The sequence below is a fragment of the Rana temporaria genome, chromosome 4 (assembly GCF_905171775.1).
Source record: "Rana temporaria chromosome 4, aRanTem1.1, whole genome shotgun sequence".
NCBI lineage: Eukaryota > Metazoa > Chordata > Amphibia > Anura > Ranidae > Rana > Rana temporaria.
This window is the reverse complement of record NC_053492.1, coordinates 41,245,832-41,264,861: the sequence shown is the minus strand read 5'-3', so window position 1 is coordinate 41,264,861 and position 19,030 is coordinate 41,245,832. Positions and strand designations below refer to the sequence as shown.

General features: G+C 42.6%; 1 protein-coding gene across 1 annotated transcript in view; it reads left to right on the top strand.

The window, feature by feature from the left end:
* The first annotated feature begins 11,104 nt into the window (after positions 1-11,104).
* Positions 11,105-19,030, top strand: part of LOC120936170 (cytochrome P450 2K6-like) — a 63,962-nt gene continuing 56,036 nt past the window's right edge. The window contains exon 1 of the mRNA XM_040348324.1: positions 11,105-11,390. Coding sequence (XP_040204258.1) covers positions 11,196-11,390 — 195 coding nt within the window. The 5' untranslated portion in view covers positions 11,105-11,195. The remainder of the gene's footprint in view (positions 11,391-19,030) is intronic.

Sequence of the window (19,030 nt, the reverse complement as noted above, 5' to 3'; positions counted from 1 at the left end):
AACATTCATACATTGCCAGTGTCAGATGTGAACCAGTAACTGTGGCGGATTTCCAGTTTGTCAAAGTTCATTGTTAACAAGTTAAGATTTAACTTTTTGGAGAAATGTAGGTGACGAGGCAGTTTATACATTGCAACATCAACTGTGAAACAACAAAATGGATGATTTAACAAGACAGAACAATTCATTTAGGGTTGGAAATACATTTTTTTTACAGTAAGTCTGCTAAAGTTGCATAATTGTCTCATCCCATATGAACCAGACACCAGTTCTGCAAGAAATGCCTTGTTTTCCGGCTTAATGCCACCATGCTCACTAGCTGGGTGGTACACAAAGAAGGGGAATGAAGGAGAGTGAAGTGTTGGGTCATTGTTTTAATGTACCAAATTATGCCTTTTATCATTTGTACCAAACCTTTTACCCTTTGCACCAAATTATGCCCCTTTCCTTCCTGCACCAAACTATGCCCCTTTCCTTCCTGCACCAAACTATGCCCTATGCCCCTTATTCCTCTACACTAAAGTATGTATTTTACCATATGCATCACCCTATGCATAAAACAATGGGGCAGATCCACATAGATCTGCACCCGCGCAGCGTATCTGAGAAACGCTACACCACCTTACTTTACCTGGCCTTCTTTCAAATCCTGAAAGATTTTGTGCCGTAAGTTACGGCGGCGTAGTGTATTTTTGGCGGCGGAATTCAAATCGGCGATTAGGGGGCGGGTTTCATTTAAATGAAGCACGTCCCCACGCCAAATGAACTGCGCATGCGTGCATCCCGGCGTGCATTGCGCTAAATGACGTCGCTAGGACGTCATTTTTTTAACTTAGACGGGACTTACGTACATTCCGATTCACGGACGACTTACGCAAAAAAAATTAAAAAATTCAAATTTCGGCGCAGGAACGACGGCCATACTTAACATGGCAAGTCTAACTATACACCGCAAAATACCAGCTTTAACTATACGCCGGAAAAAGCCGACTAGAGACGACGTAAGAGAATGTGACGGCTGCGCGTACATTCGTGGATCGTCGGAAATAGCTAATTTGCATAGCCAACGCGGAAAACGACGCAAATTCCACCCAGCGGAAGTGGAAGCCGTACGCCTGTCGGATCAAACCCAGATGCCGTTGTATCTTGGTTGGAGGATTCAAACTAAAGATACGACGTGGGAAATTTGAAAGTACGCCGACGTATCAGTAGATACGCCGGCGTACTCTCACTGTGGATCTGGCCCAATGTATTTTACCCCATGCACCATTCTATGCCTTTACCCATGTCCAAACTATGTCTTTTTACCCCATGCTTTAAAGTGTGACTTTTACCCCATGCACCAACCTATGCCATGTTTAAATGATGTCTTCCTCTACACCAAACTATGTATTTTACCCTATGAAGTAACCTATGCATGTACTACATGTACCAAACAATGTCTTCTACCCCAGGGTGCCAATCTATGCCTTTAACCCATGTGTTTTACCCTGTGCACCAACCTATGCTTGTACCCCATGTTCAAACAATGTATTTTACCCCATGCACCAACCTATGCTTTTACCCCATGTACAAATTATGTCTTTTACCCCATGCACCAGACTATGCCTTTACCCCATGTACAGATTATGTATTTTACCCCATGCACCAGACTATGCCTTTACCCCATGTAGAAATTATATATTTTACCCCATGCACCAACCTATGCCTTTACCCCATGTACAAATGTTGTCTTTTACCCCATGCACCAACCTATGCCTTTACCCCATGTTCAGATTATGTCAATTACCCTATGCACCAAGATATGACTTTACCCCATGTTCAAATTATGTCTATTACCCTATGCACCAAGATATGATTTTACCCCATGTTCAAATTATGTCTATTACCCTATGCACCAAGATATGACTTTATTCCATGTTCAAATTATTGCTTTTACCCCATGTATCAAGATATGCCTTTACCCCATGTTCAAACTATGTATTTTACCCTATGCAGTAACCTAGGCCTTTTCCAAATACACCAAACAATGTATTTTACCCCATGCATTAAACAATGCATTTTACCCCATGCACCATCCTATGCCTTTAAACCATGTCCAAACTATGTATTTTACCCCATGCACCAACTTATGACATTATCCCTTACACCAACCTATGCCTTTACCCCATGAACCAACCTATGCTGTTACCTCTTCTATCAACTTTGAAACAGTGGATGGAAATAACTGCTTACCCTGCTATACTAACCTCTGCTGATATGCCATAGCTGTTAATTGCCAGGCAGCTGAGGACCAAATTATTTTTGAAAGCCAATTGGGGCTGGTGCTTGAGTCCACATAGCTGCACAGGCTTACCATCTGTTCCTTACTTTTTTTCATGTCTATTTTTTGCGTGTTTCATGCAAGTAGAAGTGCCTTTCAGGTTTATAGGCCCTTTAATGAAAGGTAAATCTTAATAGAACTCTGCTCACAAAATTGAAAAAAATCAAAGCTACATAATATCAGGGATCTTTATTTTTAACTTTTTACAGTGTTATTATGTTTTAGAAGAAGTTATCAATATTTTTTTTAATTAGATGGCATATTTAGATGGCATATTTTTATATATATATGGGTATGCTGTAACATTTTTACTGCCCTTGTATTATGCTTTTTATATAAATAAAAGGTCAAAATAGACATTTATATATGATTGTTTTTATTCCATCTTCTTTATTTCAAACTGTTTCCATGTTCTAGTTAAAAAAAAAACAAAAAAAACAGGCTGGGTTAAAGGGGTTGTAAAGGTAAATTTGTTCCCCCCTAAACAGCTTCCTTTACCTTAGTGCAGTCCTCCTTCACTTACCTCATCCTTTGATTTTTCTTTTTTCTTCTGAGAAATCCTCACTTCCTGTTCTTCTGTCTGTAACTACACACAGTAATGCAAGGCTTTCTCCCTGGTGTGGAGTGGCATGCTCGCCCCCTCCCTTGAGGGGGCGAGCAGGAGAGTCAGAACGCTCTGTGTTGCACATACAGAAAGGAGCTGTGTGTTAGTGGGCATCTTGACTATCCTGCTCGCCCCCTCCCCCCTCAAAGGAGGGGGCTAGCACGACACTCCACACCAGGGAGAAAGTCTTGCATTACTGTGTGGAGTCACAGACAGAAGAACAGGAAGTGAGGATTTCTCAGAAGAAATAATGACATTTAAAAGCAAAATGGAAGGATGAGGTAAGTGAAGGAGGACTGCACTAAGGCAAAGGAAGCTATTTAGGGGGTTTGTTTTACCTTTACAACCCCTTTAATGCAAGAAAAAGAAAACATGGAAAAACATTTCTAGCTGACCTTAGCAACCAGGGAGCTTCCAACTGTCATTTCTGCCGTCTAGAAATAAGGCTTCTAAAAGATTGCTATGAGCAACAAAAATAGAAACAGAGTGACAGCAGAAAAAAAAGAACAAATGGTCCACTGAGTCTACCCCATTTGTTTTTTTCTTATATACGATTTTTTTTTTAAAATTGTTATTAAAGGCTTGTTTTTTTGTTTACAAATAACAAACATGTTATAGTTACCGGCTCTGTGCAGTAGTGTTGCACAGAGCAGCCCCGATCCTCCTCTTCTCGGGTCCCTCGCTGGCACTTCTGGCCCCTCCCTCCTGGCAAGTGTCCTCAGAGCAATCAGCTTGCTATGGGGGCACCCAAGCCGAGCCACTGCTCTGTGCGTCCATTCAGATACAGAGCCACGGCTCCACCTCTGCCCCCTCCCCTTATTAGCTCACTGACTTTGATTGACAGCAGTGCTCGCTGCTGTGTCTGAGTCAATCAGGAGGCCCAAGAAGTAGAGGATTGAGGCAGCTGGGCATGGTATGTTTGTTATTTTATTGAAAAAAATCAAGTATTTACAATCACTTTAAAGCTCCATTGGCCCTCATAATAAGGGCCCATTTCCAAGGTGAGGTTCCTGGTGGCGGTGCGTCACGTGCACCTCCGGAATTGGATGATCTTCAATATACTATATCCATAAAACATTTGTTTTGGAAATTGCGGGTTGTGTCACTGATTAGTTTGCATGAATCATATTTATTTATAGACTTTTTATGAACTTTAAGTTATGATATGCATTTTTCACATTGATTGCACATTGTCACATCGATTGCATGTTTTGTATTGCACTTTGATTTACACAGACTACTTGTCTTTTTCTGGTTTATCATTAATTGTGAACTCACACAAAGTTTGAGATACACATTTTTTATTCATTATATTAAAATAAGTAATTTTTAGCATATTTTAGTGGTACATTAATTGCATATACTCTATATATTCTTATATTTTTAAAGCACAGCACTTTTTACACATTTTATTTATTGCATAATTTGCTTCCCTGTACACACAGCCTATAGTAGAGCAAAAATAAATAAATCACATTCTAGTGTCGGCAGCTTCTGTTTGTGTTCAAACATGAGACATGTGGCATGGCACTGCACAGGTTAATGCATTACTTCTGTCAGTAGTTTGAGACCTAACACTTCCCATGAAGAAACTACATATTCCAAAATTTTCCTGGGTCTGTCAGTCTAGTGCTCTTCAATTGACAGCTACACAGTAGTTAAATCCAAATCAGACACAAACAAACAGCAAAATTAACAGAGAGCTTATCATGTTACACATGCATTGTATGTTTCCAAAGTTAGAGGGTGCTATGTATACTTAGCCCCACCCTCCTTCAGTATGCTTTAGTTTTCATTCTGACCACATGTACACTGCTGGAGCTGGTCATATTATGATCTTTGTGACTTATCTGATGACCATCTGTCAAGATCTGCACAAGTTGTGGATTAAAGCTTTCTACGATTTGCAAGGGGTTATTTGAATCAAGCCACTGTCTGCCAATTCTGCTGAGATTGTGAGTTATAGCTACAATATCTCACCACAACTTTCTCTAGATAATGGAAGAATCTAGCACTCAAACAAGGTGTACTGAGCAAAGTACTGAGCAAATGATGCTATTCCCAAGAAATTATTGGTGCTGTGTTCAGTTGAAGCTGACAATCAGCATCAAGCTCAGGATGAAGATGAGGATCATGTTTAAGGAAGGTGATCATGATCAAGATGAGGATAAAAGAAGGATGATGGGTAAGATGGATGGATCAAGATGGATCAATCAAGAGAGATCTGTGTGTATGGTTATTGATCAAAATGGCTCAAGATGGACCTATATGGATCAAGATAGGGATCCCGTTTTCTCTGAGCTTCTCCTTTTATTCCCAAAACCTCCTTAATCTAGGGATCCCCCCAAGAGGATGTAGTTTGAAATATTTACTCACCTCTGATTGGGGAGAAATATTACAGATTAACAAATTATTTACACAGCCAGTAGATTCATTTATCCACCAGATGGCACTCTAGGACTAGAAATCCCTCTATTAAGTCTTCTGGGAATAAAAGTAGATTTAGGCTAGGTTCACACTGCTGCAAATTCAAAATCGCGGTAAAATCGTGATTTTACCGCGATTTTGCGGCTGCGATTTTGCCACGATTTCGGCCGCGATTTAAGAGACATCTGTGCAGGGTTCAATGTAAATCGCGGCCCGAAATCGCAAAAAGTAGTACAGGAACTACTTTTTGAAATTGGTGCAGCGCCGCAGATGCGGCGTCGCACCGATTAGGACAGTGCTATTGCCGACAATTGCCGGCAAATGCCGCCGATTTGAGATGCGATTTGACATGTCAAATCGCATCTCAAATCGTACCAAATCGTACCCAGTGTGAACCAGGGCTCAATGTGATTCACTCTGTAGAGGATAAATACGCTTAGATTAATTTAAATGTGTCAAGGGTACATAAATATATTCCTCGGGGGGTGTTTGTGACATTACTTGTGATTTTATTCTTTGGTATATTAGCATCTTAAAAATGAAACTCTGGCTAAAGAGGTGTAATTTTTTTATCTAGCGATCCATATTAAAATATTAATGATTCCGCCTTAAAAATATTTTTTACATATTTTCCATCTTACTCCTGAAAACACATATCAGAGATACGCTACGCCGCCGTATCTTACCTGGCTCTAAGTCGAATCCAGGAAGATTTCGCCCTGTAAGTTACAGCGGCGTAGTGTATCTCTCGGCGCGTTTTTTTAATTGGGCGGGTAGGGGGCGTGATTCATTTAAATGAAGCGCGTCACCAGCGCCGATTGAACTGCGCATGCTCCGTATCGAAATTTCCCGCCGTGCTTTGCGCGAAATGACGTCGCAACGACGTCATTTTTAGAACTTCGACGTGACTTACGTCCATCCCTATTCACGGACGACTTAAGCAAAAAAATAAATTCAAATTTCGACGCGGGAACGACGGCCATACTTTAACATGGCAAGTCTATCTATACGCCGCAAAATAGCAGCTTTAACTATACGCCGGAAAAAGCCGACTAGAGACGACGTAAGAGAATGCGACGACCGCACGTACATTCGTGGATCGTCGGAAATAGCTCATTTGCATACCCGACGCTGAAAACGACGCAAACTCCACCCAGCGGGCGCCAAAGTATTGCATCTAAGATCCGAAGGCGTACTTGCTCTGTGAATCTGGCCCATAGATTATAAAACACATTTCTTTTTTTAGATAAGGATACAGGTAAAACATAGATATGTTCATTTTATGTTAATTATGAGTGGGTTATTTTGGATAATATAATGTCTTGTATATTGAAAAGTGATTTAACATTTTATAGTCTTACAAAATTGTCTCAAAAGTATTACATTCTTTATCTTATAAAAAAATGAAATATACATAATTCACTTCTCCTTGACTCTCCTCTGAATAAACTAACTTTGTAGCACACTCCCAAAGTGTTTACTCCTTAAACATCTCTTGTAGATTTTTTTGTTCATTTATTAACCTTTCTGGACACGGAAACAATGAGAATCAGCTGAATAGGGCTTTCCCCAAACTGTTCCCACAAAGTTGGGAACATGAAATTGTCCAAGAGTTCACTTCACTGGAATCAAGGGGCCAAGCCCAACCCATGCAAAACAACCCCACGCCATAATCCCCCCAAATGATTTGGACCAGTGCACAAAGCAAGGTCCATAAAGACATGAATGAGCGAGTTTGAGGTGGAGGAACTTCACTGGCCTGCACAGAGTCCTGACCTCAACCCTTTAGAACACCTTTGGGATGAATTAGAGCGGAGACTGCGAGCCAGGCCTTCTTGTCCACATCAGTGCCTGACCTCAAAAATGCGCTTCTGGAAGAATGGTCAACCATTCCCATAGACACACTCCTAAACCTTGTGGACGGCCTTCCTAGAAGAATTTAAGCTGTTATAGCTGCAAAGGGTGGGCCAACTCAGTATTGAACCCTACTGACTAAGGCCACATACACACTATTAGATTTTCTGCAGATTTTTGTCTTCAGATTTACCAAAACCATGTAGTGCAAGGGCCTGTCTGATTGCATACAAATTGAAACTCTTAAAGGGGTTGTAAAGGTAATTTTTTTCCTAAATACCTTCCTTTACCCTAGTGTAGTCCTCCTTTACTTACCTCATCCTTCCATTTTGCTTTTAAATGTCCTTATTTCTTCTGAGAAATCCTCACTTCCTGTTCTTCTGTCTGTAACTCCACACAGTAATGAAAGGCTTTCTCCCTGGTGTGGAGTGTCGTGCTCGCCCCCTCCTTTGGACTACTGGAGAGTCAGGACGCCCACCAACACACAGCTCCTTTCTCTATCTGCAACGTAGAGAGCGTCCTGACTCTCCTGTAGTCCAAGGGAGGAGGCAAGCACGACACTCCACACCAGGGAGAAAGCCTCACATTACTGTGTGGAGTTACAGACAGAAGAACAGGAAGTGAGGATTTCTCAGAAGAAATAAGCACATTTATAAGCAAAATGGAAGGATGAGGTAAGTGAAGGAGGACTGCACTAAGGTAAAGGAAGCTATTTAGGAGAAAAAAATTACCTTTACAACCCCTTTAAGTTCTGACCTCATAATATATGGTTTTGGTAACTCTGAAGACAAAAATTTGCAGAAAATCTAATAGTGTGTATGGGGCTTTAGTCAGTAGGGGATCAGTAGCATGTACGGGGCTTTAGACTGGAATGCCATAAAAGTTCATGTGCAGCGACCCAATACTTTGGACAAAATAGTGTATATACCATAGGTTGTAGACCCTCTAACGTTTGTGTAAAACCAATTAACCACTTAAGCCCCAAGCCTGTTTTTCAGATTCGGCGTTTACAAGACTAAAACAGTTTTTTTTTTCTAGAAAATTGCTTAAAACCCCCAAACATTATATATATTTTTTTCTAACACCCTAGAGAATAAAATGACGGTCATCGCAATACTTTTTGTCACACCGTATTTGCGCAGCGGTCTTACAAGCACACTTTTTTTGGAAAAAATTCACTTTTTTGAATAAAAAAATAAGACAACAATAAATTTGGGCCAATTTTTTTATATATTGTGAAAGATAATGTTACGCCGAGTAAAATGATACCCAACATGTCACGCTTTAAAATTGCGCCCGCTCGTGGCATGGCGTCAAACATTTACCCTTAAAAATCTTGATAGGCGGCATTTAAAAAATTCTATAGGTTGCATTTTTTGAGCTACAGAGGAGGTCTAGGGCTATAATTATTGCTCTCGCTCTAACGATCGCGGCGATACCTCACTTGTGTGATTTGAACACCGTTTTCATATGCAGGCGCTACTTGCGTATGCGTTCGCTTCTGCGGGCGAGCTCGTCGGGACGGGGCGCTTTAAAAGAATTTTTTTTTGTTTTCTTATTTATTTTTATTGATTTGATATTTTTTTACACTGAAATAAAAAAAAATGTATCACTTTTATTCCTATTACAAGGAATGTAAACATCCCTTGTAATAGAAAAAAGCATGACAGGTCCTCTTAAATATGAGATCTGTGGTCAAAAAGACCTCAGATCTCATATTTAGACTTAAATGCAAAAAAAAAATGGAAATTTTGTCATTTAAAAAAATGACAACAAAAAAATTGTCTCTTTAAGACGCTGGGCGGGACTGACGTTTTGACGTCACTTCCGCCCAGCAAAGCTATGAGGACGGGTGGGGGCCATCTTGCCCTCGGCTCCGGTAAGCGGCGAAGGGCGCGGGAGAGCGGCGGGAGAGCGGCAGGAGGCCCTCTCCCACCACCGATAACGGCAATCTCGCGGCAAATCCGCCGCGGAGACCGCCGTTATCGTTTACACGCCCGCCCACAGAAGAGATGGATACCTCGGTTGTGGAAGCAGCTGCTGACGTTACCGAGATATCCATCTTTAAAAAGAGGACGTATATATACAGTGGGCGGGCGTTAACCGGTTAATATATGCTTATTGGGATTTTTTTATACTAAAAACATATAACACATTGGCTTACATTTATAAAGAATTTTTTATTTTTTTCAATATTGTTGGTCTTTATTATTATTTATTTTATAGTGCAAAAAAATTAAATATACAGGGCCAAATCTTCAAAGGAGATACGCATGCGGAACTGCTGTTCAGCCTGCGTATCCCTGTGGCTATCTTTGGAAACGATCCTCAGAAGGATTTTTCCAAAGATAGGCATAAGATCCGACATCTGTAATAGACTTATGCCGCGTACACACCATCACTTTATGTGATGAAAAAAAATGACGTTTTTAAAAACGTCACTTTAATTGACTGTGTGTGGGGGAAAACGTCGTTTTATGTCTTGTAAAAAACGACCAAAATAAATTGAAGCATGCTTCAATTTTATGTGTCGTTTTTCAAAAGTGCACTTTTTACTTCACAGAAATTGACCGTGTGTAGCAAAAAACGTCGTTTTCTAAGACGTTTTTTCATCCACGCATGCCCAGAAGCTACTTATGAAGCGAGCTTCAATGGAAAAACGTGGTGGAACGTAACCTCGCTTTGCTAGAACATTGTGAGAAAAACGATGGTGTGTAGGCAACTTCGTCTTTGAAAATTGAAGTTTCAAAAACGTCATTTTTTACTTCACATAAAGTGTCGTTTTTTTTCATCACATAAAGTGATGGTGTGTACGCGGCATTACACTGTCGGATCTTAGGATGCAGTACCGCATCCGCCGCTGGGGGCATTTCGAGTCGAAATGCCGCTTTGCGTATGCAAATGAGTACTTAGGCAGATCCACAAAGCTTTTTAGCTTTGTGTTTTCTGCGTAAGTTACGTTTTGCATGCGTAAAATTAGGGATGCTTTTACAAGGCCTAAACTGTTTAGACCTTGTAAAAACAAACCTTTTTTTTCGATCGCCGCGTTTTTTTTTTTAATTTCGATTTTTTTTTCCCGGCGCGTATTTTTTTTTTTACCCGACACAACTTTATTGTCCCGTCGCGATCCACAAAGCCCGGCGTAAAGTACGTTCGCGCGATGCACGTCGGGAAAAATGACGTCACACGCATGCGCTGAACGTCCGGCGCGGGAGCGCACCTCATTTAAATAGGAATCGCCCCCTCGATCAGACAACTGCCTTGCGACGGAGGCACTTAAGTTACACGGCGTGTAATTTCTAGGTAAGTGCTTTGTGGATCGGGCACTTAGGTAGAAATTTAACGCCTGTGTAACTTAACTGCTGAAAGTTAAGTTAGGCAGCTTTTTTGAGGATTTGGCCCACAGTGTTGGTCAAATACCACCCAAAAAAATATATATTTATCATCCACAAGTCATCCACGTCCTAGAGGGTGTCACTACTGTACTCGGTATCCCATATGGCGGCCGGACAGAGGAAGCAGACAAGGCGCCGGCCGCCGTACGCATGGGATACCGAGTACAGTAGTAACGTCCTCCAGGACGTGGATGACTTGTGGATGATAAATATATGATGGGGACAAGTGCCTCTTCCCCACAATCCTGATGGGGGTCTGCGGGCAGGGAGCTTATTGGAATCTGAAAGCCCCCTATAACTAGGGGGACCCCAGATCCCGACCTCCCCCTATGCACCCAGCTACACAGCTACAAACAAAAATGTAAACCCCTTCAATGTACAAAGGCATTTACAAAACCCTAACCCCATACACCACATGCAAATATTGATGTTAGTTATCTAAGTTATATATTTCTGGACTGTCACTGTTTAGTCTGGAAGAGAAAACTATTACGAAGGTGACATTGCAGTACTCCTCCCATCTCAGAAAATATAGCACACCGAACTCACAGAGCAACTTGTGTCACCTTCACATTTTCCAAGCACAAAAGCCATGGAGCTAACTGTTACTTCTGAATTCGCTATATATGGACTATTATTTTTGGCTATCCTATACATTATTCAAGGCTGGGGATCGCGGACTTCAGATACTTCATCCAGGAAATTCCCTCCAGGGCCCAGAGCTCTGCCGTTGATCGGAAATCTGCATATGATTAATCTCAGGAGGCCAACTGAAACTTTTATGAAGGTAACTATTGAGCAGTTCAGGTCTAATATAATTCTGTATTCAGTAAAGTTATGCAATGAATTCAGTCTTAAGGACACCTATACTTTAAAAAATACAAGGGATTTCATTGATAACCTCTTTAAATAAGCTCTTTGGCTTCTGTGCTCCAAAAGTCAACATTCAGATTAGAAAGTCCAAACCTCTAATCGGCTAATTTGTTTCAGGTCAGTGGCTCCTGCAGCCATTTGATCAGCACACAGCGAAGCAACCAAAGTTTAAAGAAATGTGGGATGCAATGGCAACCGACCAGTTGGCAAAGCTGTTCCTGTGACAGGCTCTGGCTTTGCTTAGTCACCCACAATCTTCCGGGCCAGACACAAGGAGACCATCACCATCCTTGGCATCACATTCAGCACTCGAGTCAATCAATACCATGAAACCTGTGTTACCATTAACAGGCAGAGTCCCTGCCTCTAAGCAGCAAATGCAAAAAATAAAAAATAAATTAATAGTGAATAAGACCTAGCTCCTATACTCAAACACATGATCTACTAATGAGTTATCATCTGGGGTTGGTTATTGAGATTTATTTGTAACATGCAACTTCCAGGGCAGTTTAAATTTCAAGCATGATAATTTTGTTCCCCTTTCACCTAACCCTGCCCTTAAAGGGGTGTTCCAGTAATTTTTAATGTTTAATAAAAGTCAGCAGCTACAAAAAGTGTAGCTGCTGGCTTTTAACCACTTAAGGACCGGACCAATATGCTGCCAAATGACCCAAGGGGTTTTTACAATTTAGCACTGCGTCGCTTTAACAGACAATTGCGCGGTAGTGCGACGTGGCTCCCAAACAAAATTTGCGTCCTTTTCTTCCCACAAATAGAGCTTTTTTTTATGGTATTTGATTGCCTCTGCGATTTTTATTTTTTGCGCTATAAACAAAAATAGAGTGACATTTTTGAAAAAAAATCAATATTTTTTTACTTTTTGTTACAAGAAAAATTGAATAAACTAAATTTTAGCCAAACATTTAGACCAAAATTTATTTAGCCACATGTCTTTATTAAAAAAAAATCCCAATAAAAAAAAATTAGCTTCCTAGCGGCAACAGTGACACTAATACAGCGATCAGAAAAATGATCGCTTAGTGACACTGGCAATAGGGAGTGAAAGGGTTAACTAGGGCGGCGATCAAGGGGTTAAAACTTTATTAGGGGGGGTACGGGGCTACCCTGGACCTAACACTAACTGGCTGTCACACTAACTGTCACACTGACACTAAATGCAGTGATCAGTACATATATGATCACTGCATTCAGTGACAGTGTGACAGGGGGGTGATCGGAAGGGGTTAAGTGTGCCTATGTGTGTGGTGTCAGTGTAGTGTTGGTGCGACTTACTGTGTGAGTCTTCTCTCATCTCGGCGGTTTGAAAATACCGCCGAGATGAGAGCTGCATCACTTCCTCTGCCTATGTTTACATTTTACAGGCAGAGGAAGTGACACGGCGGAGGCTCGCGGGATTGGCTGGGATCGATCACGAGGGGGCAGACAGAAACGAACAGCCGCCCCCTCGAGTCGGATCGCTCCCGCAGGTAAGCCGCCCGCCGTACGCAGCGGAGGGGGTCCCGATCGGACCCCCGACCCGCTAGAAGGCAAGGACGTATATGTACGCCCTTCTGCCTGTACGTGCCATTCTGTGGACGTAAATAGTCGTGCGGCAGGCGTTAAGCGGTTAAGCTAGTGCATTGTTGGTTCACTTACCTTTTCCTTCCATTTCCCTTCTAAATGTTTTTTTTCTTTGTCTGAATTTCTCACTTTCTGTTCCTCCTCAGTAAGCTGTTCTGGCTGACTAACCACCGCTCGGATGATGGTGGCAAGTTTACTGAGGAGAAACAGGAAGTGAGAAATTCAGACAAAGAAAAAAAACATTTAGAAGGGAAATGGAAGGAAAAGGTAAGTGAACCAACAATGCACTAGCTTAAAGGAACCTATTTAGAAAATAAAAAAACAAACCTTTTCAACCCCTTTAACTCTTAAGGCCCCTTTTCCGACCATTTGTACCCTCCATCGGACAATTGTTGTTGGATTTTCTGCCAACAAATGTGGGATAGCGTGCTTTAAAATTTTCCGCCAAAAAATGTGTGTTGTCCAATTTTCCGATCGGGTGTACAAAAGACAAAACTCCAAAGTACAAACACGCATGCTCAGAAGCAATGCTCACCATAACACAACATCAGCAGAAGTTGCCCAAAGGGTGGCGCTATAGAGCTTAAAAAACACGTTGTTTTGTGTTCGTTGGCCAGCAATTAAAAGCTTTATATTCACTGCAACCCTAATGCTAACTCTCAAACTATCTCTCTCTATACCCCTCACAATAATTCACACATTACCACTTGCCCTCCGGAAGATTTACCCCTTCATGATCATAATCCTTTTCTTGTACAAAGAGTTTTATTGAAAAAACACATCAACAAACAAAAAAGAATAAAAAAGAAAAAAGCAGTGGAGGACACACCATAAGCTTATCATATATCAGAAAAAATAGTCCGTAGACCTGAGATCAGTCCAGCTCCTAGGGATCCGAAAACGAATCCAGAAGGCCGGCAATAGAATGTCCTCAACTCAAGTGGCCTGCTAGATTGACCTAATGCTGGCTTAGGTAACATACCGGTTAACACACCGGGGTAAATGTAGAACTTAAAAGCACAGTTGTTGTACGATACCTTACAAAAAAATAAAAAATAAAATAAAATAAAATAAATAAAAATAAAATAAAATTCAAGCAGGCACATAGCAGAGGATATTAGTATTCCAAATTGTAAATTAAATAATGCATCCTGTGTCCAAGGCCAACAGGACCAAGCCTGAGGGCCCAAGCCACAAAGAACAAAGAAAGGGAGGATGAAAAGAAAGAAAGCCAGTTAGAAAAGTAGCATGAACAAGTAGCAATGGAGAGAAAGAGGAATAGAAATAGAAAAGAACAGCAAGAAAAGAGCAAAAAAAGAATAAAATAAAATAGAAGAAAGAAAGAAGGAAGGGGGTCCACGGGGCGGGGGGAACAGAGACTCATCAAAGAGAAAGTAGTGCTGGGTCAAATCGTGAAGGGTGGTTGTAAGCCACCCAGGGTTGCCATACCCGGAGACATTTATCGTGGGTATCTGCTAACACAGCAGTAAGTTTCTCATTAACCATAATATCATTAATGCAGTTTTTAACTGCTTCGAAGCTAAGAACCGGGGTCTTCCAGGCCCTTGCAATGATCAATTTAGTTGCAGTAAAGACATGCGCCGCCAACTGGCGTTCAGGACGGAGAAGCTCCGTGATCGGTTTCCATAAAAGGGCCTCAAAAGGGTCCCTCTTTAAGTTGGTATGAAAGAGGTTGCGGAGCAACGCATAAACTCGAACCCATAATCTGCATACCCTGGGACAGGTCCACCAGACATGTGCCATCGTACCCTCCCGAGAGCATCCACGGAAACACAAAGGAGAGTAGGAAGGTATGAAACTCGCCAGCCTGGTCGGGGTATAGTACCACCTATAAAACACTTTATAGGCGTTCTCCTGAAAGAGAACATTCGTAGAACATTTAGACAATGCCATGGTCATAGCCTGCCAATCTTCCGGATCGAGTTGCTTCCCAAGCTCAGCCTCCCACTGAAGGTTATAAGGTGATCATAATCCTTTTCTATACCGTACTGCGTTAATTTAACTGACAATTGCATGGAATTGCAGCGCTGTACTTAAATGAAATTTATGTTGTTCTTTCCCCAAAAATAGAGCTTTCTTTTGGTAGTATGTGATTACCACTGGGTTTATTTTTTTTATAAAAAAAAAAGACAAACAGTTTTTTATTTTCTGCTATAAAACATATTAAAAAAATGTAAAAAATCAAATATATTCATACATTTAGGCCAATATGTATTCTGCTACATATTTTTGGTAAAATAAATCACAATAAGTGTATATTGATTGGTTTGCACAAAAGTTATAGGCCTGGATTCACATACCTCGGCGCATATTTATGCCGGCGTAGCGTATCGAATATACGCTACGCCGATGCACCGCACAGAGGCAAGCACAGTATTCACAAAGCACTCGCCCCCAAATCTATGCTGGGTTTCCTCGGCGTAAGCCGGCGTAGGTGGAAGTGGGCGTGAGCCATGCTAATGAGGCGTGACCCCATGTAAATGATGGACTGAGCGTCATAAAGATACGAATAACGTACGGCGCATGCGTCGTCCCGTGGATGCATCCCAGTGCACATGCACAGAATCACGTCGGAACTACTCCCTAAGATACGACGGATCACTGCCAACGACGTGAACGTAACCTACGCCCAGCCCTATTTACGTACTACGTAAACAACGTAAAATATGACGGCTCTGTTCCCTGGTCCATACCTTTGCATGAGTTGCTCCTCCTATATGTGGAATAACATTATGCCGGACGTACGCCTTACGCAAACCGCGTATATTATGCGCCGGGCGCAACCACGTTCGTGAATCGGCGTATCTCCCTTATTTGCATATGTGCATAGAAAATCAATGGGTGCGCCCCTTGCGGCCAGCGTAAATATGCGCCCACGATACGCCGGCGTAGGAAAGTTATGTCAGTCGTATGCAGCCTATTTTCAGGCGTATCTCAGATTGTGGGCACAGCGCACAGATACGACGGCGCATAGATAGACTTACGCACAGGGGTCAAGTCCTGGGGAAAAAAGTGTGGGAACTCCCACCCAAGATCCACTCCCCCACCAAAAAAAAAATGATACGCTCATATGCATAATTACTAAACCGCATGTTTTTTAAGCAAGTTCTTTCTAAATCCTGCGATAACTTGCGGCAGACCTCCAGAATGTCTCCTGGGAACAATGACAAAAGCTCCCAGGAGACATTGCAGCATTGAGGAAGTGACGGAATACCCGCACACTACCCGATGAAGCCATATACAGGAAGCGGCCAGTAACATAAATGATTACTAAGGTTCGCCTGCCCCTGACAGTGACTCGAGCTGGGCATCGCCGCTTAGTGAAGGATTGGCTCGGGCGGCTCGGCTGCTCTCGGCTGCTCTAGTCCTGCAAAGGGAACTGCGTTCCTGCTGTGAAAAAAGTGCAGGAACTCCGTTCCCACGCGTTCCCGCAGGACTAGAGCCCTGCTTACGCGGCGTATCTCGAGATACCTCGGCGTAAGTGCTTTGTGAATCCGGGCCATAGAGTCTACAAACTATGGTATATATTATAAATACTGGAATATTTTTTTACACTAGTAATGGTGGCTTATAGTGGGACTGCAATATTGTGGAGGACAATCTGAAACTATCTGACACTTTTGTGGGAGCTAGTGACAATAATACAGTGATCAGTGCTAAAAATATGCACTGTCACTAATAACACTAGCTGGGAAGGGGTTAAATATCTAGGGTGATCATAAGGTTAAATGTGTGCCTAATCAGTGTTTATGTGTACACAGTGAGGTGTTTTCACTAAAGGATGTGCTGGATTTTATTCCCTGCTTTGCGGGGAAACAAAATCCACCACATCCTTGCTGCCAGGACTCTGCATTGTTTACATACACAGAGCTCCGTCCTGTGTCTCTCCTCGACAAGCAGCGAGTGCCAGTGGTCATCCATTAGCCAGCACTCACTGATCGGCATCTGCTGTGATATAATCATAGCTGAAGCGTGCCCCTATGCGGAAGTGCAGGATCACATACAGTATGCTCACTGTATATACATGATTCTAAACAGAACGGCTGCCTGTAGCAGTAAATCTGCTATAGGGTGATCAGCAAGTGGTTAAAGAGGAAGTAAACCCTCTCTAAAAAATAAAAAATAAAACACCCTGCAAGACAAAGGCATAAAGAGCTAGTATGCATACTTACCTGATAGTACTTACCTGAGATCAAAGCCCCTGCAGCGCTCCTCGTTCCCCTCCTCCGTTGCCGCCATCTCTCCCGGAGTGACTTCCGGGTATCGCAGCTCCTGCATTGTGACTGGCCGGAGCCTCGACGGCGTCACTCCCGTGCATGTGCGCGGAAGCCGCCTTTTTAAGGCACGATTGCTGTTGAAAACGACATGCTCAGTGCGCCTAATGTCTTCGGCGCATGCGCCATAGACATTGGTGCCACAATTTTCTGCAAAAATCTCCTAAACCTTTTAGGTTTGCGAGATATTTTTTACACCTACAGGTAAAGCCTTAATCTAGGCTTACTTGAAGGTTAGAGTGGTTGTAATGGGTTATACAACCACTTTAACCTTTCCTGTTGTCAGTGCTGGGCTCAGCCCTTCCTTCTCTGTGCTGGCACCTCAGCTGTCAGCTAATTGCCAGCTCCCATCTCTCCACAGTGATCCACCTGTTGATCCTCCTGCTCGTCAGCTCTGCCTACTTAAAGCCTTCCAGTTCATTTGCTCTTTGCCTTCGCCTGTGTTAACATCACAACAAACTTTCTCCTGCATTCCTGTTGAAGACCTGCTTGACTGACGTTCCCTCTAGCTACAGATCCTGCTTGCTGTACTACTACCTTTATTGCTGGCTATGTTTTGACTACGCTTACTCTGTTTACCCTTTTATTTTAATTATTAAACAAGTGTGATTTAACTGTACTTCTGTCTCGGTCTGATTCATGGTTTCTGACAGTAGGGGAAGGCCATGAATTCAAGAGATGCAGCCAATACACTTGATAATAATATTTTTTCCAGATTGGATGATCTGAATTACCGCATGAATCAGTTTGCCATGGCAATACAGACGCTCCTGAGTCGCACGGCTTGTCTAGAGTCTCCGACTGTGGCCGCTCTGATAGTCTCTGTGGAGACACAAAAAAACGTGGTCCTGAGTTACCCAGAATTTGTGGTTTCCTTCAAAAGGGTATTTGACATTCCCGCATGCTCCGCTTCTGCTGCCAAGTGCCTCATGTCCATCAAACGAGGACGGTTGCCGATTACGTTGTTGAATTCCGTACTCTGGCAGCAGAGGTAGCTTGGAACAATGGGGCCCTTGTGGATGCTTTTTCTCATGGTCTCTCAGATAACATCAAGGATGATATAGCAGCCCGAGATCTACCCACTGAGCTGGAGAAGTTGATTACATTTGCCATCCTCATTGACTCCAGACTCAGAGAGAGACTCTCTCTTAAGGAGCACTTGTGGAAGCCTCATGTACATTTGTCTCCAAGCTTTGCAGTTCCACCCTTGCCTCCCTCACCTCCCATGCCTCCTGGTACTGAGCCGGTCTGTGAAGATGAACCCATGCCCTTGGGCTTCACGCATCTCTTTGCGAATGAGAGAGCCCTTTATTGTGGCCAGGCTGGTCACTTTTTGAAGTCTTGTCCTACCCATCCAGGGAACGCCTGAACCTTGAGGTCCTGTCATGGACAGACCTTAAATGGCATTGTTTCGTCTCCAGTTTCCCAGAAGGATAAGCCCCTGGTTTTGGTTACCCTATTGTGGGCTGAGTCGTCCTTCGAGATACATGCTCTAATCGACTCCGGGGCTGCAGGCCTGTACATTGATGCTGCCTTTGTATCAAAGCACTCGATTCCACTGCAGCTACGTGACACTCCACTTGCCATTGAGGCTCTTGACGTGAGACCTTTACAGCCTGCTAATGGGACTCATGAGACTGTTCCGTTGTCCATGGCCGTAGGGGCTCTTCACCATGAG